The 25,998-nt window shown below is 43.6% G+C and overlaps 1 protein-coding gene across 1 annotated transcript in view; it reads right to left on the bottom strand.

Moving 5' to 3' along the window:
- LOC120021001 (colorectal mutant cancer protein-like) overlaps nt 1–25,998 on the bottom strand; it is a 154,929-nt gene that overhangs the window by 113,590 nt on the left and 15,341 nt on the right. Inside the window, exon 4 of the mRNA XM_038964665.1 lies at nt 23,971–24,080. Within this exon, the coding sequence (XP_038820593.1) occupies nt 23,971–24,080 (110 nt within the window). The remainder of the gene's footprint in view (nt 1–23,970; nt 24,081–25,998) is intronic.

Below are 25,998 nucleotides of genomic sequence, written 5' to 3'. Positions count from 1 at the left end.
ATGTGCGCGGTGCTGCGCTTATAATGTGAAGAAATAGCCTAATAGTTAAATCAACATTTTAAGCTAAATGTTCTGATCTGTTGCAACCTCCACGTTGTGTTAAATGATTTTTTGATGCTCGTGGTTGTATTAATTTGGGATCTGTCCCATAATATGTTTGGAATATTTATTTCTCGCACAGAATAGGTTGACTTTTTTACTATGGGGGATAGTAGATTCACATAGGCTAGTGCTTTTGCTGTTTGTTAGCCCTACTCATCTTGCTGGCTGACAAAGTAAATGTGGACAGATCTTCCAATAACTTCAGTATGGATCTCCGAATTGGATTAGGACGCACGCAGTTGCGTCCCTAATGTGTTTGTCGTTACTGTGAGAAAGACCCGATCACGTGATGGAGAGCCATGTGAGTGAAAGGTACATAGGAGCGTGCAGTGCTTAGGTAAAAGGGCACAACGCAGCACTCCGGGCCAAGGGCACAATGGCCACAAAAGGCAGAGATTTTTTAGGGTGCATTACGGCCACAAAGGGAAGGACACCGTTAAATTTGAAGCATTATCAAGTGCTTGTCAAATTGTGAATGAGAGACTAATGAAGTGTGTACAGCCTGCGCAAAAAAAACAAGCAGGGCTCAAGCATTTCAAACAACTTTTTTCAAATCATCATTAGTCGCATCATGCAGCCTTACAATGTATTAAAACCCTAAACATATAGCCCAACATTTGTAGAATGACTAAAGTTACATTAATAATAACTATAAGTAAAGCATATAGGAGTACCTATTTCTTTGTTAACTGATCAACACAGAATAGCCGCATGTGCGCACTCCCTCAAATTGTTTGGAGAAAATATGTATATTTTATTCAGCTTTGTTCAATTGTATTCTTCATACTATAAAATAATGCCATGGAATTCTAAGCAAATCTTGTCTGCTAAATGAACTAGTGTAGCCCACAGCAATTTGGCATAGCCAGATGAGGACCTAACATCAGGACAACTCAGAGTATACTATTCTGTTCTTCTGAAATAGATTACATTTTCTTCATATCATGCTTCTTTAGACCTGTCTAAAATAAATAATGGATTTATTGTGAAGGTGTAAGCTATATTACATGGATTTATAAGACTTTTTAAAATATAGATGTTCCAAAGGTCTGCATCAGTGACTTGAGGCTGTGTGTGGAAGCCAGGAGATGCTAAATGTGTTTGTTAATTAATGGTGAATAACCGTGAGACCGACAGTTATTTGCTTGACAAACACCAGCTGAATAAATTTCGTGACCACCACAGCCCTACTTATGTAAATGTGATATTTCTGCTTAGATTTTTAATACATTTGCAAACATGAAGGAAAAAAAAGTTTTTGCTTTGTCATTATGGGGTATTGTGTGTATATTGATGAGGGGGAAAAAAACATTTAATCCATTTTAGAATAACTGTAACGTAAAACAAAATGTGGAAAAAGTCAAGGAGTCTGAACACTTTCTGAATACACTGCATGTTGAAGATGGTGGGGGCTCAAGGGGGATCGCTGTCTCACCCCATGGCACTGTGGAAAAAAGTGTTTTTTGCCAATTGTTGTTTGTGTACATGGATTTTATAATATCGTATGTTTTTCCCCCAACACCGCTTTCCATCAATTTGTATAGCAGACCCTCATGCCAAATTGAGTCAAAAGTGGTCCCGTGTGGCTCAGTTGGTAGAGCATGGCGCTTGCAACGCCAGGGTTGTGGGTTCATTCCCCACGGGGGGACCAGGATGAATATGTATGAACTTTCCAATTTGTAAGTCGCTCTGGATAAGAGCGTCTGCTAAATGACTTAAATGAAAAAAAAATTTTTTGAAATCAACAAAGTATGAGAAGACTTTGCCTCTACATCTCTCTCTGTCTCCCCTAGCCATTTCAGCTTCTAGGGGCAAGTTCTCAAGGGTAAAATGATAGAGCCCCATGATGCACTTCCATTATCTATTTTGAGGGAGTAGGGAGCAGGGTGGCTCTACAGATGCCACCCAGGAATCCAGAGGTGTCCTTTTCAGATGGAGGGCAATCCTCTAACATCTCCATCAGTACCACTCACCGTGTCCATGTCAACCTTGCACACCTTCCTTTAAATAGCCTAAAGCATGACCCTTTCAGTCTAATATAACTTACCAGAAAGATGCATGGTAGAGATACATTATCATTAGTGGACAATGGAAAAGTCATATCTAGCAATTAAATACAAGATTGTGCCATATATCAAAATGGTATCCGCATGGTCAGTTATGTATGCTCAACAATTTGAGTCAAATTGAGTAATCTGAACGCTACATACTCATTGACCTTATGAAGGTTGTCCCCAATCTGTGTCTGTGAGCTATTAACTGAAGATAAAAGGTCTTGATGCCTCTACCACCATTGTAAAAATGAGAAGACCTACAGTACAGGGGGTTTTGTACTCTAGAGCCTATGGCTAAACCCAAGCTATACAAGTCAAACACTATGGTAGTGAGTAGGATGTTTGTACTGTGCACACTATCAAGAGTAGAAATGTGTACTAATTAGGGCAACATTGTACATTAGCCATCACTAAGGCAGAATGAAGCAGGTACAAGCTATATTCAGCCTAGCTATGCAGCTTATTTATCAAATAGCTACCCTTCTTCAGGCCAGAGGAAAAAACGTCAACCAATGGAACATTGAATTGCCCGGTCAGGGTCCACAAAAAGAAGCTCCGAAAGAGGCTGGAAGCAATCTCTCACCTCACCGCCTGGCACCAAAAATAGTTTGGTGCTCCACATGCTGAGGGAAGTCAACGTGATTAATTTGTCTAATTTGTGTTATGGCCAGAAGACAGAGACAAATGGATCACATGGGAAGTCTTCAATGCTGAGGCTAATTTAATACATTAGAGCCAGGCCTTGTGTTCTACATTTTATTTTGCCAAAGCTGCAGCAATCCGCAGAGTTCTTTTCAGGGCAAGTGGAAAAACGTGGCCTTGCCGGATGCTGGCAAAATGCTAACGCTGAAGCTTTTCTGTATTGAGATTCATTGCTCTCCTGATTGAACTCAGATATAGGGTCAGTTTTACCCTTAACAATCAGAGCCTTAACAGTTACGACAGGGGTTTCAAACATGCAGTTCGAGAGTCCTTTATTCCCCCCACTTGTGCTCGCAATTGAATTGGTATACAACAATTCCTGCAACAGCACCTAGCGCATTAAATGAAATGAAGCAAGAAATTGCTTCATGTAGAATTATTTTATATCCTAATGTACACAGTGTACAAAACATTAGGAACACCTTCCCAATATTGAGTTGAATCCTCTTTTGCCTTCAGAACAGTCTAAATTCATCGTGGCATGGACTACAACATGTTGAAAGCATTCCAAAAGGATGCTAGCCCATGTTGACTCCAATGCTTCCAGTCATGTCTAGTAGGCTGGATGTCCTTTGGGTGACGGACCATTCTTGATACACACTGGAAACTGTTGAGCTTGAAAAACCCAGCAGCTCTACAGACAATTCCTTCGACTTCATGGCTTGGTTTTTGCCCTGACTTGCACTGTCAACTGTGGGACCTTTATATAGACAGGTGTGTGCGCCTTTCCAAATCATGTCCAATCAATGGAATTTACCACAGATGGACTCCAATCAAGTTGTAGATACATCCCAAGGATGATCAATGGAAACAGGATGCACCTGCACTCAATCTCAAGTCTCATAGCAAAGGGTTTGAATACTTACGTAAAGAAGCATAATCTTTTTTTTTTATACATTTTCAAAAATTTCTAAAAACCTGTTTTTGCTTTGTCATTATTGGGAATTGTGTGTAGATTGCTGAGGATTTAAAAAAAATGTTTAAACCATTTTAGAATAAGGCTGTAATGTAACAAAATGTGGAAAAAGTCAAGGGGTCTGAATACCTTCTGAAGGCACTGTAATGTTTGGTATACTCAGTTTAGGTAAACTGTGGTGTATAATTGCAAAATTCCAGGAACTTTAATAAATTCCCAAGTTCTCTCGATATCCCAGATACAGGAAGGAATAAGCAGGAAATCCGGTATCCTGCAACCAGGATTTCTGGAAAACCAGGGAATCTATTTAAAGTTCCCGGAATTTTGCAACCCTACTGTGGCATACCTAGGGTAGAATTGTTTTGTTGTTCTTGTTATTTTCCCCAGTATATGGCCTCCTGACAACTCCCTTCACAGACATGGGCCCTTAGTCAAATTAACTTAACTTCTAATGCAGTGGGGTGTCTAGTAGGTTAACATACATCTGCAACCCTGTGCATGTGACAAAATCAAAATCTAATCTAATCTACAAAACTGATCTGGGATCAAATGGCTTTGCTGAGGTATTTCTCATTATGAAAGTGCCAACAGGTTAGCATGTTAGGCTAGGCAGTGGCTCTCCTAGTGGTATGCATCTGTGTGACATTCTGACAGCCTATATTCACACACATCCTATTTACTTTGATGAAATGTCTGGATGCCACATGGGAAGTGGCCTTCCCTCCTTTTGGCATTCCACCCATATGTCACTTGTCATTTCTCAGGGATTATAATTACCTTAAAAGCATTGGAATTTCCGGAGAAACCCACACACGCCACCCCTCCGACCCTTAATATCTCCACCTCTCCCCAATGCCCCCACCCCATCTAGGCACACAGGTCTCTCACAAGGACATTGTTGTACTGTAGAACCTAGGAATACTTTGTATACGAACATACTCCTACCTGCCAAAACTAATTTTCAATAAATTGTTGCTTACCATGACAGCTAGGCTACATTTGCCGTGTTGGGAGTGGGATGGCATAAACACCAGGAATGGTCGTGGAGTCCCTAAATGAGATTTGAAAGTGTAGCCTTGAGCCCAGGGAGAGCTAACTCCATGCTGATACAGACCCACCAGCCCATGAAAATGCTAATGGGTAACATGGCTACTCAAATAGAGCCTCACCGTGGAGATGTCATAATAGCCATAAAACCCACCGGTAAAACAGGGAAATGGTTGAAATCGTTTTTCCACCATTCATTTTTCCCATAGGGGATTTTAGAAACACTTAAAATAAGGGCTGTGTTTCGTGTAGGCTTACCCTGGCATGACGTTTTGATAACCATGTAAATCTCTCTAGGACAAGGTGACTTTTATCAATATATCCGTCTCTATTTACTCTCAAATTTGAATATGCTAATTAGCATCAAAGTAGATATCATGCAAAAGTATAAATTCCTGCAAGCTCCTGCACATCATCTCCAGCTGACACATTTGCTAACAGGTATTATATCAATTTAAAACTTTCAGAAGACTTTTCACAGAATTGTCCATTTAAATAAATGTAGCCAATTTATTCATTACTACATTTAACTAACATCTAGAATGTCATTGTAGCATTACGATTTCCCTTCACTGGAATTAAGGGGCCTAGCCCGAACCATGAAAATCAGCCCCAGATCATTATTCCTCCTCCACCACACTTTACAGGTGGCACTATGCATTCGGGCAGGTAGCATTCTCCTAGGATCCGCCAAACCCAGTTTCCATGGCTACTCAGCCATGGAAACCCATTTCATGAAGGTCCCAATGAACAGTTCTTGTGGTGACGTTGCTTCCAGAGGCAGTTTGGAACTTGTTAGTGAGTGTTGCAAACGAGGACAGACGAGTTTACACACTACGCGCTTCAGCACTCGGCGGTCCCGTTCTGTGAGCTTGTGTGGCCTACCACTTCGCGGCTGAGCCGTTGTTTCTCCCAGACGTTTCCACTTCACAATAACAGCCCTTACAGTTGACCAGGGCAGCTTTAGCAGGGAATAAATTTGACAAACTGACTAGTTGGAAAGATGACATCCTATGACGGTGCCACATTGAACGTCACTGAGCTCTTCAATAAGGCCATCCTACTGCCAATGTTTGTCTATGGCGATTGCATGGCTGTGTGCTCAATTTTATACACCGGTCAGCAACAGGTGTGACTGAAATAGCCAAATCCACTCATTTGAAGGGGTGTCCACATACTTTTGTATATTTTGTGTAGCATTTACAGGTAACAAACAAAATAAAGAAAACACCAACATAAAGTGTCTTAATAGGGCGTAAGGCCACCAGAACAGCTTCAATGTGCCTGAAACTCTTATTGGAGGGATGCAACACCAGTCTCACACAAGAAATTCCATAATTTGGTGTTCTGTTGATGGTGATGGAAAACGCTCTTAGGCGCCGCTCCAGAATCTCCCATAAGTGTTCAATTATACTGAACAAAATTATAAAATGCAACATGTAACAATTTCAAAGATTTTACTGAGTTATAGTTCACATAAGGAAATCAGTTAATTGAAACAAATTCAATAGGCCCTAATCTATGGATTTCACATGACTGCGAATACAGATATGCAGCTGTTGGTCAAAGTAGGGGCATGGATCAGAAAAACAGTATCTGGTGTGAGAGTTGATAGAGTTGATAAGGCTGTTGATTGTGGCCTGTGGAATGTTGTCTCACTCTTCAATGGTTGTACAAAGTTTCTGGATATTGGCGGGATCTGAAACGCATGGTCATACACGTAAATCCAGAGCATTCCAAACATGCTCAAGGGATGACATGTCTTTTGAGTATGCAGGCCATGGAAGAGCTGGGACATTTTTAGCTTCCAGGAATTGTGTACAGATACTTGCGACATGGGGCCATGCACTATCATGCTGAAACACAAGGTGATGGCGGCTGATGAATGGCACGACAATGGACCTCAGGATCTCGTCACGGTAGCTTTGCATTCAAATTGCCACTTTGGAGGTGGCTTATGGTAGAGAAATGAACATTAAATTATCTGGAAACAGCTCTGGTGGACATTCCTGCAGTCAGCATGCCAATTACACACACCCTCAAAACTTGAGACATCTGTGGCATTGTGTTGTGTGACAAAACTGCACATTGTGGCCTTTTGTCCCCAGCACAAGGTCCACCTGTGTAATGATCATGCTGTTTAATCAGGAGAAAGGAGAAATGCTCACTAACAGGGATGCAAACAAATGTGTGCACAACATTTGAGAGAAATATTGTGAGTATCAAACATTTCTGGGACCTTTAATTTAGCTCATGAAACATGGGATCAACACTTTACATGTTGCATTTATATTTTTGTTCCGTGTAGGTGGGAGATCTGGTGAATGAAACACCCACACACACACACACACACACACACACACACACACACACACACACACACACACACACACACACACACACACACACACACACACACACACACACACACTTTAAACCCCCTATGCTCCGTTGAGACCCCTCTTTCAAAGTCACTGAGATCTCTTCTTCTAGGCATGGTAGCCAAAATAATGGGCAACTGGGCATTTTTATACATGACCTGAAGCATGATGGGATGTTAATTGCTTAAATAACTCAGGATCCACACCTGTGTGGAAGCACCTGCTTTCAATATACTTTGTATCCTTTATTTTGGCAGTTACATGTACACGGAGTGTACAAAACATGACAGACTGACCAGGTGAATCCAGGTGAAAGCTATGATCCCTTATTGAGGTCACTTGTTAAATAAATGCACTTCGAATCAGTCTATATGAAGGCGAGGAGACAATGCTTAAGCCTTGAGACAATAGAGACATTCATTGTTTTTGTATGCCATTCAGAGGGTGAATGGGCAAGACAAAAGATTTAAATGCCTTTGAACGGGGTATGGTAATAGGTGCCAGGCGCACTGGTTTGAATGTGTCAAGAGCTGCAGCGCTGTTGGGTTTTTCCACTCTCAGCAGTTTCCCATGTGTATCAAGAATGGTCCACCACCCAAAAGACATCCAGCCAGCCAACTTGACACAACTGTAGGAAGCATTGGAGTCAACATGGGCCCACATCCCTGTGGAACGCTTTCGACACCTTGTAGAGTACACGCCCCGACAAATTGAGGCTGTTCTGAGGGTAAGAGGGTGCAACTAAATATTAGGAAGGTGTCCCGAATGTTTTGTACACTCAGTGTATATTTGGATATTAAAATACACAATAATGCCAATATTTTTGGTATTTCCCGAAAATGGTTTGCTGTCTGATTTATCTATACTCTCTATAATTCAAAAGCCTTTTTGACAGTTTAATTAATGAATTATAGCATTATTGTTTTACAGAAAGAGCAAACACAGATAAACGCTTTTAGAAGTATTGTCCTTTTATGAAAGATAACCTCTGATAAGGGGGATAAGGAAGGAATCTGTGACATCCTACAGGATAAATCTAATGCACAACCAATAACAGGCCATGTCCTAGGGACAAAGACATAGAGATAGGAAATAATCATCTTCATTACCATTCACACAAAGCCCTCCTCATTTAGCCTGTATAATTCGAAACAAATCCAGCTTGTGTAGCTTAACGGTGCCGTAAAATAGAAAGATCACTGCAGCAGTTATTAGACGACAGACCTTAACAAAAACAAATTCCTCCATTAAAAACGTAAAAGAAAAACATTTGTTTGACAAAGTACGGAAATAAAACAACGGATGGGCTGAATAAATTAAAACGAGGTAGACTGGTCAAGAAAACAAAGTATGTCTGTCTACCACATCTCTTTAAGGGAAGTAGTCAACCTAATGCACCACCGCTTGTCAGAGACTACTACTGCTTCACCTCCACCCACTGTCACCCCTCTGAGCGTCTGTGCTCCCTCCCTGCATTCATCTGCAGGCTCCTCAGCTGTGAATACCCACATGGTTGGCTGACAGGCATGAACAAACTCACCTTTCATAAACAAACACAGACAGCTGTGGAGGAGCCTCATGCGGCCCTCCTCTCCTCCTCTCTCTCACCCTCTTCTGGCCTCTCCTCCCAAATCCTCTCGTTTGTTTCTCTTCCCCAAAGATGGCCTCCCCTCAGTCTTCTCATTTGCGTCGCTGCTCCAACTCCTCTTCTCTGAAACTACTCTTTACCCGTCTTCCCTCCTTTACACGCTTTGCTCCTCTGTCTCTTACTTCCTACTGTAAGTCTCACCTCATCCTCTCCTCTTGTCAGTCTCTCTTTGTTCTTCTCCTGTCTTTGCTCCTCTTTTCTCCTTACCGGTGCTCCCCCTCTTCCCCTGACCAAGGCGCTGTGTGTGTTTCTCCTCCAGGCTGTAGCTTGTCTTCATCTCCTGCTCAGAGGTAGCACACGGTCGCCCAGCATACCATTATGTTTCCACCAACAGAACTACAATACTGCTGGAAAACAACGGCCTCAGGGTTCACCCTCCTAAAACTACAATATAAGCTCTCTCCCGGTGGTGTTCTGTCCACTGTGGAGGCTTTACTGTGTGAGTTCCCCCTGAAACAAAGGGCTGCTCTGCTCTCCTCTGTGTGTTTTTTCACCTTTTGTTGTTAGTGTCGCCCTTTCCTTCCTGTCCTAGTGGTGGGTGTTAGTTGCAACGTTGGGGCCTTCGCTGTTAGTCAGTGCAGCTGCCTTCTATTGGACTGAGCACTGAGAACGGTCCCTGGGCACTCTACTAGACTTCTAACCCCCTCCCTTTCCCTCCACAGAGCGAGGAAAAGGCAACACAAACTGAAACACAGCGTGGAGACAGGAATGCGGAATCAGAGCTGGTGTGTGTGTGTGTGTACGTATAAAGGGATAGAGAGATATTAGTGAAGTGGACAGGATGGGCTGTGTCCAGGGTGAAAGGTCAGGAGTGAGTGGTCATGACCTGGAACTCCTACTGGACACAACAGACACACAGTCTGGACAGAGACCTCTCTTCCTGAGACCACAGATTCCAGGAATTAGCAGTGAAGCCTCCACCTTGAAAACAAGTACATAAAGCTCTGAATCACTTATTCCTCCCACAAAAAAAACCTCCCTTTATTTACCTAGGCAAGTCAGTTAAGAACAAATTCGTATTTACAATGACGGCCTACCCCGGCCAAACCCTAACCCGGACGACGCTGGGCCAATTGTGCGCCACCCTATGGCACTGCCAATCACAGCCAGTTGTGATACAACTGGCTGTAGTGACGCCTCTAGCACTGGGATGCAGTGTCTTAGACCCCTGCGCCACTCGGGATCCCCAAATAATAATAATACTTGTTTCCCCCAGCAAAACCTCTCTCAGTGCAAAGTATACAAACAAAGTACTACAGTGCTCATTCCTCTCATGAGAAAACAGCAAATAGCACAAGGACATTTACACATCTCCTTTCACCTACTTTTACATAAAGCCTAGTCTAGCAGTAGATTTGTAATGGCATAATGGTAGAGAAATCCTCATTCTGCTAAAGGCCAATTAAGGCTAATATGAATGGTAGCCTTGTTGCCTGAACACGGTTAGCTCTCTAGGGAAAAACACAGAGGTACTTTAAGTGTTCTGTGCTTATAGTCATACCTGAATATACCTGTATACATGATACAGTGCAAACACTTGCTGGAAATGCTGAAGACACAATCACACTAATGAAAAAAACAAGACAATGGACATCTTGACTGACTGTTTCAAAATGACAGCCTTCAAACCATAGACCGGTGGAGGACATAGATATAGATGTGTTATTGTCACATACACCGGATAGGTGCAGTGAAATGTGTTGTTTTACAGGGTCAACCATAGTAGTACGGTGCCCCTGGAGCAAATTCCTCTTCCAATGCACTGTGGAGGTCAAAATAACAAAACTGTCTATCAAGTCTATTCATTTAAACATTTTAATTACTTCTACTTGCCAGTATCATTTCACATGATAAGACAAACCTTTTTTTTGCTAACATATGATGGGGGTCCCTGAGTTGCTGGTTTGCCTGGGCAAGAAAACTTTGAAAACCCCTGCTCTAAGCAACAGCTCTCAGCTTGGTCGACCAAGATTGCTTTTATTTTTTTATGTTGCAGAAGACACCTATCTGATTCGCGCCTGTCTCAGTGGACTAATCCATTGCGGAGGCCACAGGGATGTCGCAGTCCATCACTCTAAGACAGTGGTTCCCAAACGTTTTACAGTCCCGTACTTCAAACATTCAACCTCCAGCTGCGTACCCCCTCTAGCACCAGGATCAGCGCACTCTCAAATGTCATTTTTTGCCAACATTGTCAGCCTGCCACACACACACACTATACATTTATTAAACATAAGAATGAGTGTGAGTTTGTCACAATCCGGCTCGTGGGAAGTGACAAAAAGCTCTTATAGGACCAGGGCACAAATAATAATCAATCAATTTGCTCTTTATTTAGCCATCTTACATACAGACGTGCTCAAATTTGTTGGTACCCATACAGCTCATTGAAATAATGCTTCATTCCTCCTGAAAAGTGATGAAATGAAAATATATTTTATCGTGTATACTTGCATGCCTTTGGTATGTCATAGAATAAAGCAAAGAAGCTGTGAAAAGAGATTCATTATTGCTTATTCTACAAAGATATTCTAAAATGGCCTGGACACACAATATAATAAATAAATTGGATTATAGTGATATTTCAAACTAATTATTTTCTTTAATTAGTATCACACATCTCCAATCTTGTAGTCAGTCAGTCAGCCTATTTAAATGGAGAAAAGTAGTCACTGAGCTGTTTGGTATCATTGTGTGCACCACACTGAACATGGACCAGAGAAAGCAAAGCAGAGATTTGTCTGAGGAGATTAGAAAGAAAATAATAGACAAGCATGGTAAATGGAAAGTCCACAAGACCATCTCCAAGTAGCTTGATGTTCCTGTGACAACAGTTGCAAATATTAAGAACTTTAAGGTCCATGGAACTGTAGCCAACCTCCCTGGGCGCGGCCGCAAGAGGAATATCGACCCCAGATTGAACAGAAGGATAGTGCGAATGGTAGAAAAAGAACCAAGGATAACTGCCAAAGAGATACAAGCTGAACTAGGTTGAAGGTACGTCAGTTTCTGATCACACCATCTGTCGATTTGTTCATCGGAAATTGTGAATAACTCACCCCAGGTTAATGAGAAGGGTGTGCTTGAAAGGATGTACATTACTCTGCAATGTTGGGTTCAAATCAAATCAAATCAAATTTATTCATATAGCCCTTCTTACATCAGCTGATATCTCAAAGTGCTGTACAGAAACCCAGCCTAAAACCACAAACAGCAAGCAATGCAGGTGTAGAAGCACGGTGGCTAGGAAAAACTCCCTAGAAAGGCCAAAACCTAGGAAGAAACCTAGAGAGGAACCAGGCTATGAGGGGTGGCCAGTCCTCTTCTGGCTGTGCCGGGTGGAGATTATAACAGAACATGGCCAAGATGTTCAAATGTTCATAAATGACCAGCATGGTCAAATAATAATAATCACAGTAGTTGTCGAGGATGCAGCAAGTCAGCACCTCAGGAGTAAATGTCAGTTGGCTTTTCATAGCCGATCATTAAGAGTATCTCTACCGCTCCTGCGGTCTCTAGAGAGTTGAAAACAGCAGGTCTGGGATAGGTAGCACGTCCGGTGAAATTGGGTTGTATTGGAGAGTCTCAGTCTTAAATCATTTTCCACACACAGTCTGTGCCTGTATGTAGTTTTTATGCTAGTGAGGGCTGAGTATCCACTCTCACATAGGTACGTGGTTGCAAAGGGCATCAGTTTCTTAACAGTGCAATTTGCCAAGGCAGGATACTCTGAGCGCAGCCCAATACAGAAATCTGGCAGTGGCTTCTGATTCAATTCAATTTTCACAGAACCGCTTATTGCAATTTCGATGAAGCTCTCTTGTTCAGATATCGGTAAGTGGACTGGAGGGAGGACATGAAAGGAATAACGAATCCAGTTGTTTGTGTCATCGGTTTCTGGAAAGTACCTGCGTAATTGCTCACCCAACTCACTCAGGTGCATCGCTATATCACATTTGACATTGTCTGTAAGCTTGAGTTCATTGGCACACACAAAAAAATCATACAATGATGGAAAACCCTGTGTGTTGTCCTTGTTAATGCAGACAGAGAAGAGCTCCAACTTCTTAGTCATAGTCTCAATGTTGTCCTGCATTAAATATAGTTGCGGAGAGTCCCTGTAATCCTAGATTCAGATCATTCAGGCGAGAGAAAAAATCACCCAGATAGGCCAGTCGTGTGAGAAACTCGTCATCATGCAAGCGGTCAGACAGGTGAAAATTATGGTCAGTAAAGAAAACTTTAAGCTTGTCTCTCAATTAAAAAAACGTGTCAATACATTGCCCCTTGATAACCAGCGCAACTCTGTACGTTGTAAAAGCGTTACATGGTAGCTGCCCATATCATTGCATAGTGCAGAAAATACATGAGAGTTCAGGGGCCTTGCTTTAACAAAGTTAACCATTTTCACTGTAGTGTCCAAAACGTCTTTCAAGCTGTCAGGCATTCCCTTGGCAGCAAGAGCCTCTCGGTGGATGCTGCAGTGTACCCAAGTGGTGTCGGGAGCAACTGCTTGCACGTCCGTTAACACTCCACTATGTCTCCCTGTCATGGCTTTTGCGCCATCAGTACAGATACCAACACATCTTGACCACCAAAGTCCATTTGATGTCACAAAGATGTCCAGTAATTAAAAAATATCCTCTCCTGTTGTGCTGGTTTCCAGAAGAGGATGTCTTCCTTAATTGACCCCCCATAAACGTAATGGACATATACCAGGAGCTGTGGCAGGCCAGCCACATCTGCTGACTCATCCAGCTGTAACGCATAGAATTCACTGGCTTGTATGCGAAGCAGTAACTGTTTCAAAACATCTCCTGCCATGTCACTGATGCGTGGTGAAACAGTGTTGTTTTATGAAGGGTATTGTCTGTATCGTTTTTTTGGCCTTTCCCCCCAGCATTGTCCCAGCCATATCCGCGGCAGCAGGAAGAATTAAGCCCTCCACAATAGTATGGGGCTTGCCTGTCCTAGCCACTCAGTAGCTCACCATATAAGACGCTTCTAGCCCCTTCTTATTAATGGTATCTGTTGCTTTTATACATGTCTTACTACTCAAAAGTCGTCTTAATTCTCGCTCAAAAAACTCTGGTGGCTTATTTTTCAAATTTGCACGTTTTGTTTCTAAATGGCTGTGCAAGAGCAAAGGTTTCATCGAGTTGTGAGAAAGTACTGTTGTTTGTTTTTTTCCCGGGTATGGGGGCAGTAGCTCTTCGGCTGCATCAGATTCACAACTGTCAGTGTCCATGCTAGCTGGGCTAACAACAAATGTAGAATAACTGATGCTAGCATTGGATTTGCCCGTGGAAGCAGAACAACTTGTCGTCGATAGGTGCAGGTGTAGTACTGCTGGTAGCAGCAGTACTACCAGAAGAGCTGGTATGTGTCTCTATGGACGCAGGCCTAACTTTTTCTAACCATTTATCCATTTTCGAGCAAATGGAATGAGCAGCAGCTACGTTTGGCTACATACGGACCATTAGTGGAATTACCACGAGAGTGTAACGGTTAATGTGACTGGATGTTAATTATTTGACTAGGCTACATGTATTTGACATTGCGTTGTTATTTCGCTCAACACTAGATGTGTCACGATCGTTGTTGTAAGAATCGGACCAAGAGGAGGCTCTGGACCATGGATCATCACTGGAGGCTCCGGGCCATGGATCATCACTGGAGGCTCCGGGCCATGGATCATCACTGGAGGCTCCGGGCCATGGATCATCACAAGAGGCTCCGGGCCATGGATCATCACAGGAGGCTCCGGGCCATGGATCATCACTGGAGGCTCCGGGCCATGGATCATCACAAGAGGCTCCGGGCCATGGATCATCACTGGAGGCTCCGGGCCATGGATCATCACAAGAGGCTCCGGGCCATGGATCATCACTGGAGGCTCCGGGCCATGGATCATCACTGGAGGCTCCGGGCCATGGATCATCACTGGAGGCTCCGGGCCATGGATCATCACAAGAGGCTCCGGGCCATGGATCATCACTAGAGGCTCCAGGCCATGGATCATCACTGGAGGCTCCGGACTGGGAACCGGGGAGCTGGCACAGGACGCACTAGGCTGTGGAGGCGCACTGGAGACACGGTGCGTAGAACCGGCACACATTGTACCGGAACGATGACACTCTCCTCAAAGCGAGTGCGGAGAGCTGGCACAGGTGGCATCGGATGGCTAACACGCTCCTCAGGGTGACTGTCTTGCCTCTCCAGCCAAACCAACAGCTCTCTCTCATTACTCTCCTCAACTTTCGCCAACCACTCCTCGCTCAATCTATCCCAATATTCCTCCTCGGTCTCTGACTCACCCCTCAGCTCCGCCGACTACCCCGTGTGCCCCGCCCAAAAGAAAATTTGAGGCTGCTTCTTGGGCCCACGTCGTGGCCGCGAACCCCGGTGTCGTCGCTGTCCCTCCCTCGCTCCCATGGAAGGCGATCCTTTCCGGACAGGATTTCCTCCCACGTCCAGGATCCCTTCCCGTCCAATATATCCTCCCACGTCCAGGATGTCTGCTCCTCCTGGGCACACTGCTTGGTCCTGGGGTGGTGGGATCTTCTGTCACGAACGTTGTTGTAAGAATCGGACCAAGGTGCAGCGTGGTTTGAGTTCATCATCTTTATTTAACGTGAACCGGCAAAAAACAATAAAGAACAAAGAAATGTGAAGCTATGTAGTGCTCAAGGCAACTATACACAAACAAGATCCTACAACCAACAGGTGGGAAAAAGCTGCCTAAGTATGATCCCCAATCAGAGACAACAATAGACAGCTGCCTCTGATTGGGAACCATACCAGGCCAACCTAGAAATAAAGAAACTGGAATGCCCACCCTAGTCACACCCCGACCTAACCCAAAATAGAGAATAAAGAATCTCTAAGGTCAGGGTGTGACAAGATGGTTTAATTTTATTTTTGGCAGTGAAACGAGGCTACTCAGGTAAGTAAAAAACCTCACCCAAATGTATAGCCCCGTTGGAAAATATAAATGGACTGTTTGAAAATGTGAAGAAAAATGTGAAAATGTGAATCACATTTTTATTTGGCGTACCCCCGACGGCATTGCGTACCCCAGTTTAGGAATACCTGTTCTAAGACATGTGATACTGAAAATGAATATGGTTATATTATGTAAAAATAAATGGTGCAACACTAATAAATGTAATATTTTATAACAAATTTGCTTTCTCCCGTGTTGGATATGGTCACTGTCCGCAGTTGTGAAACAATCTTCAGTGCGCAATAGAATTGGTGCATTTCTCTATGTTGCTATGTGCATAATAGCAAAATTAACCAGCATATTGGGATTGAGAACAATATGGCGGAGGCAGCAGCAGCAGCAGAGACAAGGAATGTAAATTCTGTGCACAAGCACAAAACACCACATCTGTAATTTTTGTCCCATCCGAATCTGCCATGTCAGTAATTTGTACATGGCAGGACAGTAACAATTCCAGCCAGAATAACCTACAGTTCTTTGGCGAACTCCAAAGCCCTCTGATAATACTAGTCCCGTGCGAATCGACATCCCTGTGTGTTAAGAGAAATGTCTGAGTTTGACAGGTGCTGCGCATAGCCTATATATGAAGGGCCTACATGTATCAACTTTCACAGTGAATGTTTTGTTCATATGTTGTGTGCGTATGAATTGGATATTGCCAAATGCATCAGTAAAAAATATTGCGCCTATTTAAATGTAACCCTTGTTGTTTAATAGATCACAAAGCAGCATACAACTGACCTAAACGTTTGAAAATGATAAGTTCACTTTCGCATCCATAGCCTTAAAACGCATCTCAAGAGCAAGTGCAATGTTTAGCTCACATCTCAATGCTGGGGGGCATTCCTTTTCACGTCCTCTGCATGCATTTTGCTGTCATGTGTTACTGTGTTCGGAGTTTGTTATAACCAATGTACTGGTGTGATTATGATAGGCTATTAAAGTCAGGCCCCATTGGTCACATGCATGCGATGCTTACACGTTTCACGTAAAGAGAGCAAGGATTGAGGGAATAGGGAAGGTTTTTCCTAAACAAATATGACGGATTTCGATAACAGAACTTCTAAGTCAGTAACAAGTAAGTAAGTACTTAGTAAGAAACCAAATGGCTGAAATGTTGTAACTTCAGCACTGTTTAATCAAACAGTGTACTTAAAGCATCAGACAAGCTCAGTGCATATGTAGTTGGTTTTAGACTGTCAATATATGTAAAAAATAAGTTTCAACATTTCGAACAAAGCCCTACACTTTATGATATGTAAATAAGCCTAACATAAGATGAAAGCACATTCAATAACAATAGGATCGGAAAACCATGGCGGCACATTTCAGCATCTGCCCAAACATAGGCTTACGATCTTGAAAGGGCTTGTCAAGATCTGTGAGAGCACGGGGAATCAACTCAATTTCTGTATGCTTGCTCATTCCCTGCTCGTTCCCTCTCACCCCCCCCCCTCCCCTTAAAGGTACTGTTATATAACCAGATCTGAAAACACAAGCACACACAAAGAACAGTCTGCTCAATTACAGAGACTTTGTGCCCAGAGATGTACCAAGAAAATCCATCATCATGGCATTTGTTATTTCACTTTCCTGTTAATTGTCACAATGAGTAGTATTAGAGGTTTATTCCTTTCAAAATATAGCTCTATAAATAGCCATGTTTGTTTTGACTGGGAGGAGAGAGAGAAAGAAGGAGAAAGGCTCAACCCTTGGTTTTGCAGCTTACTGGACTATGAAAGGTGAATTCTCCCTCTCCTCACTCTCAGGCCTCATTTCAAAGTGTCAAATGCTCCAGGTCCATTACATGTACATTGGCAGTGGCTCTACCCAGTCTCTCATCTCTGATGGGGGAGAATGGCAGAGAGAATGAGAAAGACAGTGAGAGGGGAAAAGTCAGTGTGTGAGTGAATTTGAGAGATACAAAAAACGGTGTATTTGTGTGATTATGTTTCTGAATGTGTGTCACCGAAAGTGTGTGACTTTGTAAATCTAAGTGTGTGTACGCACGTGCATGGCATACGTGTGTGTGTGTGATTCTCAGAGATCCTCTCGTCGCTCTGAGACCCAGGTATTTCCCTCTAATTACCTACAAAATATTTAGAGAAGGGAGTTAGAGGGCTCCCCCAGTAAATGAATGATTTCAATTAGGCAGCTGCAGCTTCAGACTGATGTGGGTCAATAGACAGGGGAAACCTTGGCATACCTCCCTTCTTTCAGCCATGCATTTTCAAATTCATCACAGAAATACAGTATCATCCCGAATCCTTCAGAGTCATTTAAAGTGGGATTTATGACAGAAATGGAATTGAAATGCATTGGCTGAAATGTGTTATTGTAGCTTGTCAGAGTTAGCCTAGTTATTAGTGGCAAGGAGTTGGATAATTTGCAGATTTCTATGGCAATGTACCACAATATACCAGTGGCTATGTCCATGATTTGTCTTTAACCTAAAGTTAAACTGATGACAGACAGAAGAACAAGAACTGACCATGAATCAATTCTTCAAACATAGTTAAAATTGCTCTCTATGAACATTAACATAGACAATTATATGACAACCATAAAAAGTCTATGGCTTTGATTAGTGAGCGGTTTGCTCTGATAAATGTATATAAAATATATAAGTATATAAAATCTTGATTCTCCTTTTAAAATGACATGTTGTCTTCTTCAAAGCACTTGTATAATGACAGCTGGATTGACCAGAGCACTTTAGGAGCAGCTGCACTGGAAATGCTTTTCAAGGACTAGCTAATAAACAGGCTGTGCTTCAATAGAACATATTGATGATGGTGCATCTAGTGAAAGAAGTTTATATGTTTGTTAGTTGATTTTTTTTGTGGTAGTTGAAGATAAATAAGTCATGAAGACCTTAAAAAAAACTTGGGTCTGTATAAGAGCTTACACTAAAAATCAGACTGTTGCTAGTCTGTTGGATGCTGCAGCTTGTTCGAAAGCCATTTGCTTGGTCATTGGAATTTAGAAGTAGGAGATCCCACCGGCTAAGGATGCAAAAGCCTAAACAGCCCTCTCTACACATTGAGGCCTCTTGCTGTTCAAGACCATGCCCTATTGTTTTGAGAGTGATATTTCAACCACAGGATTATGTCCTTCCCCCCACAGAACTAGAGCAGGGCCAGTGGTGTGAGTCTGTGTTTCCAAGGATGCCATCGCTTTCTGGAGAGGCTCTAGCCCTCCTCATCATAACATTGTGCCTATGGAGAGAGGTAATGGAGGGCGAGAGATATAGAGAACCACTTAGCGAGTAATTAGAAACAAGCACACGGCCATATCTGACTGTGCAGCATGGGAACATTATGCATGCTGCTCGAGCACTATCGCCACGACGACACACCTCTGGTGTGCTGGCGCTGGCTTTCTAAGGGAACGCATGGGTGAGCACTCTGGAGGTAGAATGGTTATGGGAGAAGGGGAGAAGAACGCTCAATGATTCCCATTTGAGGGGGAGTTTTAGTGATGCTGGTCAATGGCTTTACCAATTGAACCCTAGGGAGGTGAAAGAAACAGTGATCTATACCCACTGTACATGTTCCATATAAAAGGAGTAGCTGAGTCCATATGCTCTCTCTCTCCCCCTCCCTGTAAACGAGTAGATATGATGTATAGCACACCCCCCCCCCCCCCCCCCCCAGAACATTTGTGTGATGAATGGTGTATCTCTACATACAGCCTTCTGACTTTCGTAGAGCACTCAACCAGTTGAGAAAGTATTAGCAAGAAATAACCTCTGTGGTTAGAGACTGCCAGGGTTAAGAAAAACAGTCTGTTACAGTTACATTCAAACCTACTATCAATAACTCCATTTTTATATTCATGGCATAACACTTTCTGTAGAGTGTAGTCAGTGCACATTAAGCGCTAAGCATACTGATATATAAAATTAAAAGGTAAGCCTAGTCAGGGGTGAAAGTAAGCCCCAACGGCCCGGTACAGTCTCTCTTGGCTAAAAGTACTGACTGCATCAATTCTTTTTTATAAGAAACAATGTGTTGAAAATTCCAAATTGTTTGCATCGTCAACTTAGACAGAGCTCTGACACACACACTTACCCCACCAGACATGCCAACAGGGGTCTTTTAACAGTCTCCAAATTCAGTCTTATATAGAGCCATGATTGTATGGAACTCCCATCTCAGATAGGGTTGGGCAATATCCAGATGTTTCATAGCGTCAAAATATGTATTTTTACGCGCAAAACAATTTAGGCAACAGGGATCTTGAACGTCTGTGCTGTAACCAAGAAACTTGATCTTGACATCTAGCCAAATGCATAGCTGGAACCTTGAGCTGGATATAATTTATTTGACAGATCTTAGATTTCTTAGTTATACTTAATTTATAGTTATAAGCAGTGACGTAGCACGCACCCCCACGAATCACTGTCTGTATTTCAAAATACGCTGGTATACGGTATATCGCCCAAGCCTAATCTCAGATTGCTTAAGTCAACAGCAAACCAGGTGTAAAAGAATAGATAAAGCAACACCTCACGGCACAACGTCGTTGTTTGACCAATATATTTTTGTTGAGTATGTACTGATATGTTGGCTGTGTGTGACGTTTTACATTTATGTAGTTCTGTCTTTGAGCTGTTCTTGTCCATTAAAATGTTAGAAACAGCTAATGGGGATCCTAATAAAATAGCAAACGTTGCTTCAATCAATATTTTCCCTTCCTTCCCATAATTCATTCAGAAATGTAGAAAAGTCATAAATATGTTACAGCACATTTTATTAGAGACCCTCAATTATACTGAGGGAACCCGTCAATAAATATGGGGATAAAGAAATACAGGGCCACGGTTATTCATTCCTACACTGGGTCATTGTTCTGGTTTATGCTACCTACCAGGAGGAGCTCGTAAATTCGACCTACAGGCCCTGCTTCTCTTGTGTTTTCCAGTTGAGTGAGTTAGAAGACCACTTTAAAGGCGCAGTAAATCCAGGTTGCCTACCAACCGGTGGGGGCACAGGGACTAAGGCTCTACGCTCCTGCAGCCTCCAGTGTTACACCATCTCTTCCTCCCTGCATTGATTGAGTGCCTCAACCGTTGATTATGATTCTCTAGAACATCAGCGGCGCAAACAATGACTGAGTGCTACACTTACAATGCTGCGGCCGTTAAGTCACTGACAGATCCAGTTTGCTTTCCCTTGACATAAATTGAAGGTAAAGACGCCCCTAAAACATCTGACCAGACAAGAAAACATTTTGACTTGATGTGAGGGGAGTGAAGAAATAAAATGACATGGAAAACACGCTGTCTTTGATCATCTGAGTATGGTTCATCTAATAAGGAAGAGTATGCTTTCCCCGTTTTAGGTTGGGAGTGGGCACTCATGCAGGCAGAAATGTGGTTTGCTTTAGATCCTAGTTTGGCTCTAGAGGGAAAGCCAGCGTTGTGCTTGAAGTGGCTGGGGGAAATAGCCTAAGCCCCTGAACATTGCTTTACCAGAGCTGCAGGGTTAGTGAGGTGAAGAAGTACAAGTTGACACATTCATGCATCGTTTTCTCTCTAACCCCTGCTCTGTCCCAAAAGAGCTCTAACACACATTGTTAGTTACGAAAACTGAACTCCCTCTCCCCATCGAAATTGGCTCCATTGAAATAGCACATGTCAAACTCATTCCACGGAGGGCTGAGTGTCTGAAGGTTTTTGCTCCACCCTTGTACTTGATTGATGAATTAAAATGTAAATAATTAGTAAGGCCTCACCTGGTTATCTAGGTCTTAATTGAAAGGAAAACGCAAAAACCTGCAGACACTAGGCCATCCGTGGAATGAGTTTGACACCCCTGCTCCGTAGGGTTGAAACATAGATATAGAGAGTCTCTAGACAGGAGTCTGGATACCTGCCTCCTGCTCCCTACATTTGTCTTCTCCAGGCAGCCCTCCCTGGACAGCCAAGATGGAATACCTCAACCTCACCCAAGGTCACTCTGTTTCTAGTCTATACAGCGCCGCTCTATGTTTATTTGGCCGATGCTGCCCAGTGCCTACTCCCTAGACGATTATTTGGGTAGCTCTAGTCTGGCCTGGGAGTTAAAACACTAACCATGACTGTCTTTAGTCGGGGTAGAATAGACAATAAAACACTGCTGCTTAGCCCTCTGAGCAAACTGTGACCATAAAAAGCTGCCGAAGTTTTGTTCTAAACAAATTCCAGCAGCTTTTCAAACAATGTCTTATTCTTTATTCAGAATCCATTCTACAAATGATTAATAACCAATCCCTTCAACGACCAGAATCTGATCGACACCATCAACTACAAATCAAAGTCAAAGTGACACTGAACAGCTCTATTAAGATGACAGGATGCAGCAGTGTGGAAGAGACAGCTGGCTACAACCCCGTTAGACCACAACGCCATCATCCCAAATTCAACTCATTTGGAGAACTGGAGACTGAGTTGCATTTTGTGTGATTTCTCTGTCTACCTGCTAAGTGTTGCCATATGTTGCTCTGTATGTGTTCATTATCTGTCTGTATTGTCATTTTATGTGTTTTTAAATAACCTGACCAGGGACTGCGGTCGAAAATGTGCCATTTTACTGAAATGTTCATTAAAATGTACACTGTCCCTGCAAAAATAAAGCTAATAAAGTAAAGTAAAAGTGAGGGGCCCCGGGGGACTTGATCCACTCGACAACGTGCCTCTACAAGGAGAGGAAAGCCATTGTGACTCTCTGGGAGAGTCACAAAAACAGAAAGCCATTGTGACTCTCTGGGAGTTTTAACAGTTCTCATCTGTGGATGATGTGGGGGTAAAGGCGTCCGCATCCTCCCAGCCAAAACAGTTCGGAAGAGTTTGTGCACATATGATGACAACATTTTGTGATGTTTTGGACTTGTGATCTGTGGACGATGTGGGGGTAAAGGCGCATCGCAAAGCCCCACATCGTCCACAGTAAGGGTTTTTTCAGCTGTTCGGGCACACAAAAAATTCTCGAGGCCAGCCGAAGTTCGGGAGCCGAAGTCTACGCCCCTTTTTCATTGAGAAATACTGCACCAGACATCTTAGTTAGATGTAAAATTGTGCTACTTAGAACTCTTCTGCAAAAACGTCAATGATTGTTTTTCTTTTTTTTCTCACCTTTATTTAACCAGGTAGGCCAGTTGAGAACGAGTTCTCGTTTACTGCGACCTGGCCAAGATAAAGCAAAGCAGTGCAACATGCATGAACGACCGATTTCTTTAGTTATCTTAGATTAATTCAGACTATTTTGAGGAAGTGTATACTAGCTACGACGTCTCAAAATGGACAAACAGCACAATTGCTGCTTTTATCTTGTTTTTCAAGCAAAGGTCTTTTAAGGGAGTATACGAGCACACTCCTTCAGTTCGCCTAGACGTCTTCGGCTAGCCGCCAGCCGAAGTGAAGCATGCTGACGCCTTAGGAAGGGAAAGGGGCCACGAAGACCTTGAAACACACACTTGGTTCTGTAGAAGAGCTTTCACTAACAGTCAGAGCTTGCTTACTATCCACCTCTCAAAAACCCTTGGAAAAGTTTAAAGTCTTCCAAACCGGCCAAGCAGTTTGTTTTATGCTTGTTCTACAGAGTCAAAGGGAAAGACAGCGAGAGAAAACAGGGTGCTAGTTAGCAAGCAAGCTAATATTTTATTTTCTCTGTGTGGAGCTTAATACACCCGAAGCATTTGATCCAAATTCACTTCCCCCTATCCTCCCCCACTTTGAGAAGTATTTAGCCTAAACCGAACTTCCCCCCCACCAGGATTTAATATGCTGCAGGCAGGGGGGACGGCAGGGAAGAGAGAAGGGGGGTAGAGAACTAGCCCAGATGACTCAGATGTTCTGTCAACTCGCTGCCTTGAGACTCAGTGAGCCGTGCGCTGCCCACATGGAAGGCAAAAGTGTTTATAGGGGGATTAAAGACAGACTGACAGCTCTGACTGAAACCTTCCAGAAATGACAGCCAACTTGCTTGGGCTATAAGAAAGAAGACCTACCTCTAGTCCAAACCTTGAAATAACCTAGAAATGAGTGACAACCAGATTTCACAGAAACCCTAAAAGACATGAGTGACCACTTCCAACCCAAACTGTTTAGAAATAAAGATAACTCATCTTACCTTGCCCCCTTCGATCTGGGATTCACTCCCAAATTTCCCAACTGCTCCGGAAGAGTTCATGATTTTCCCAAACTCTCCAAACAGATTAAGATTGCAGGGCTCGCCCCCTCCTGATGGTGAAGAAGAAGGAGAGACGGACGAAGGGAAGGACGAAAAGGGACGAAAGAAAAAAGCAGTCCCTTAGTTCCTTGTCTTCAGCTGCTTGTCGTCTCCAGTTTCCACTGGCTGCCGTGGCCAGCCATCTTCATTCAGAAAATACCCTTATTCCACACCGTGATCAGAGTGAACACACACACAGACTGACCAAAGGTGGAGGTATATACACACCCACACACACAAACACGCTCACACACACCATTCAGAGGTGCACAGTTACAGACACCGGCACATATTCCATGATCCGTTATCTGTTAAATCAGTAGCGCCCCTGCTGCCCCTCAGGCAAACCATTCCTGAGTGTATCTGAGGAAAACTGCAGGAGTCTCTCCTAGCTGGCTCGCCTTCTCCGTGCCACTCCCCCTGGTCATCTCCACGCACTGCCACCGCGGCCAGAGTGTGTGTGGAGAGAACTCGCCGGGGCCAGGCTCAGTGTGTGTGTGTGTAGCAGGGGGCGTTCCCCAGTGTGTCAGCGTCTCTGCATGTTGGCTGCCTGTCAGATTGCAGTTTGCCTGTCGGGTCCCTCCCTCCCTCTCTCTGCTTGTCCCTCCCTCCCTCCCTCTGCTTGTCCCTCCCTCTATGGCTCCCCCTCCCTTTATGGCTCCCCCTCCCTCTATGGCTCCACCTCCCTCTATGGCTCCCCCTCCCTCTATGGCTCCCCCTCCCTCTATGGCTCCCCCTCCCTCTATGGCTCCCCCTCCCTCTATGGCTCCCCCTCCCTCCAATTGTAGGAGTTTCTCTTTCACAGCTTTCGGCAGGTTTTTTTAGCTAAACTCAGGCCAGCACTCACACAAAAGACTGTGTCCGACTGCCCCAGCACTAAATGGCCAAAAGGATGTGGACACCCCTGCAAATGAGTGGATTTGGCTATTTCAGCCACAACCGTTGCTGACAGGTGTATACAATTGAGCACACAGCCATGCAATCTCCATAAACAAACATTGGCAGTAGAATTGCCTTACTGAAGAGCTCAGTGACTTTCAACGTTGTACGGTCATAGGATGCCACCTTTCCAACAAGTCAGATTGTCAAATTTCTGCTAGAGCTGCCCGGGTCAACTGTAAGTGCTGTTTTTGTGGAGACGTCTAGGAGCAATAACGGCTCAGCCGCAAAGTGGTAGGCAACACAAGCTCACAGAATGGGACTGCCTAGCGCTGAAGTGCGTAGCTTGTAAAAATTGTCGATCATCGGTTGCAACACTGACTACCGAGTTCCAAACTGCCTCTAGATGCAACGTCACCACAAAAACTACTTGTCAGGAGCTTCATTAAATAAGTTTCCATGGCCGAGCAGCTGTACACAAGCGCAATGCCAAGCGTCGGCTGGAGTGGTGTAAAGCTCGCCCGCCGTTTGACTCTAAAGCAGTGGAAACGCATTCACTGGAGTGATGAATTACGCATCACCATCTGATGGACAAATCTGGGTTTGGCAGATGCCAGGAGAATGCTACCTGCCCCCCATGTATAGTGCCAACTGTAAAGTTTGGTGGAGGAGGAATAATGGTCTGGGTCTGTTTTTCATGGTTCGGGCTAGGCCCCTTAGTTCCAGTGAAGGGAAATCTTAACGCTACAGCATACAATGACATTCTAGACGATTCTGTGCTTCAACTTTGTGGCAACAGTTTGGGGAGGCCCAGTCCTGCGAGCCTAGCTTAATCGGCCAACATCAGGGCCCGACCTCCCTAATGCTCGTGGCTGAATGAAAGCAAGTCCCCGCAGCAATGTTCCAACATCTAGTGGAAAGCCTTCCCAAAAGAGTGGAGGCTGTTATAGCAGCAAAGGGGGCCGACCTCCATATTAATGTCCATGATTTTGGAATGAGATGTTCGACAAGCAAGTGTTCATATACTTTGGCCATGTAGTGTATGTTCAA

This window comes from Salvelinus namaycush, chromosome 26 (genome assembly GCF_016432855.1).
Source record: "Salvelinus namaycush isolate Seneca chromosome 26, SaNama_1.0, whole genome shotgun sequence".
Classification (NCBI taxonomy): Eukaryota; Metazoa; Chordata; class Actinopteri; order Salmoniformes; family Salmonidae; genus Salvelinus; species Salvelinus namaycush.
Note: the sequence above shows the minus strand (reverse complement) of the source record. Positions and strands in the feature narration are given on the sequence as shown.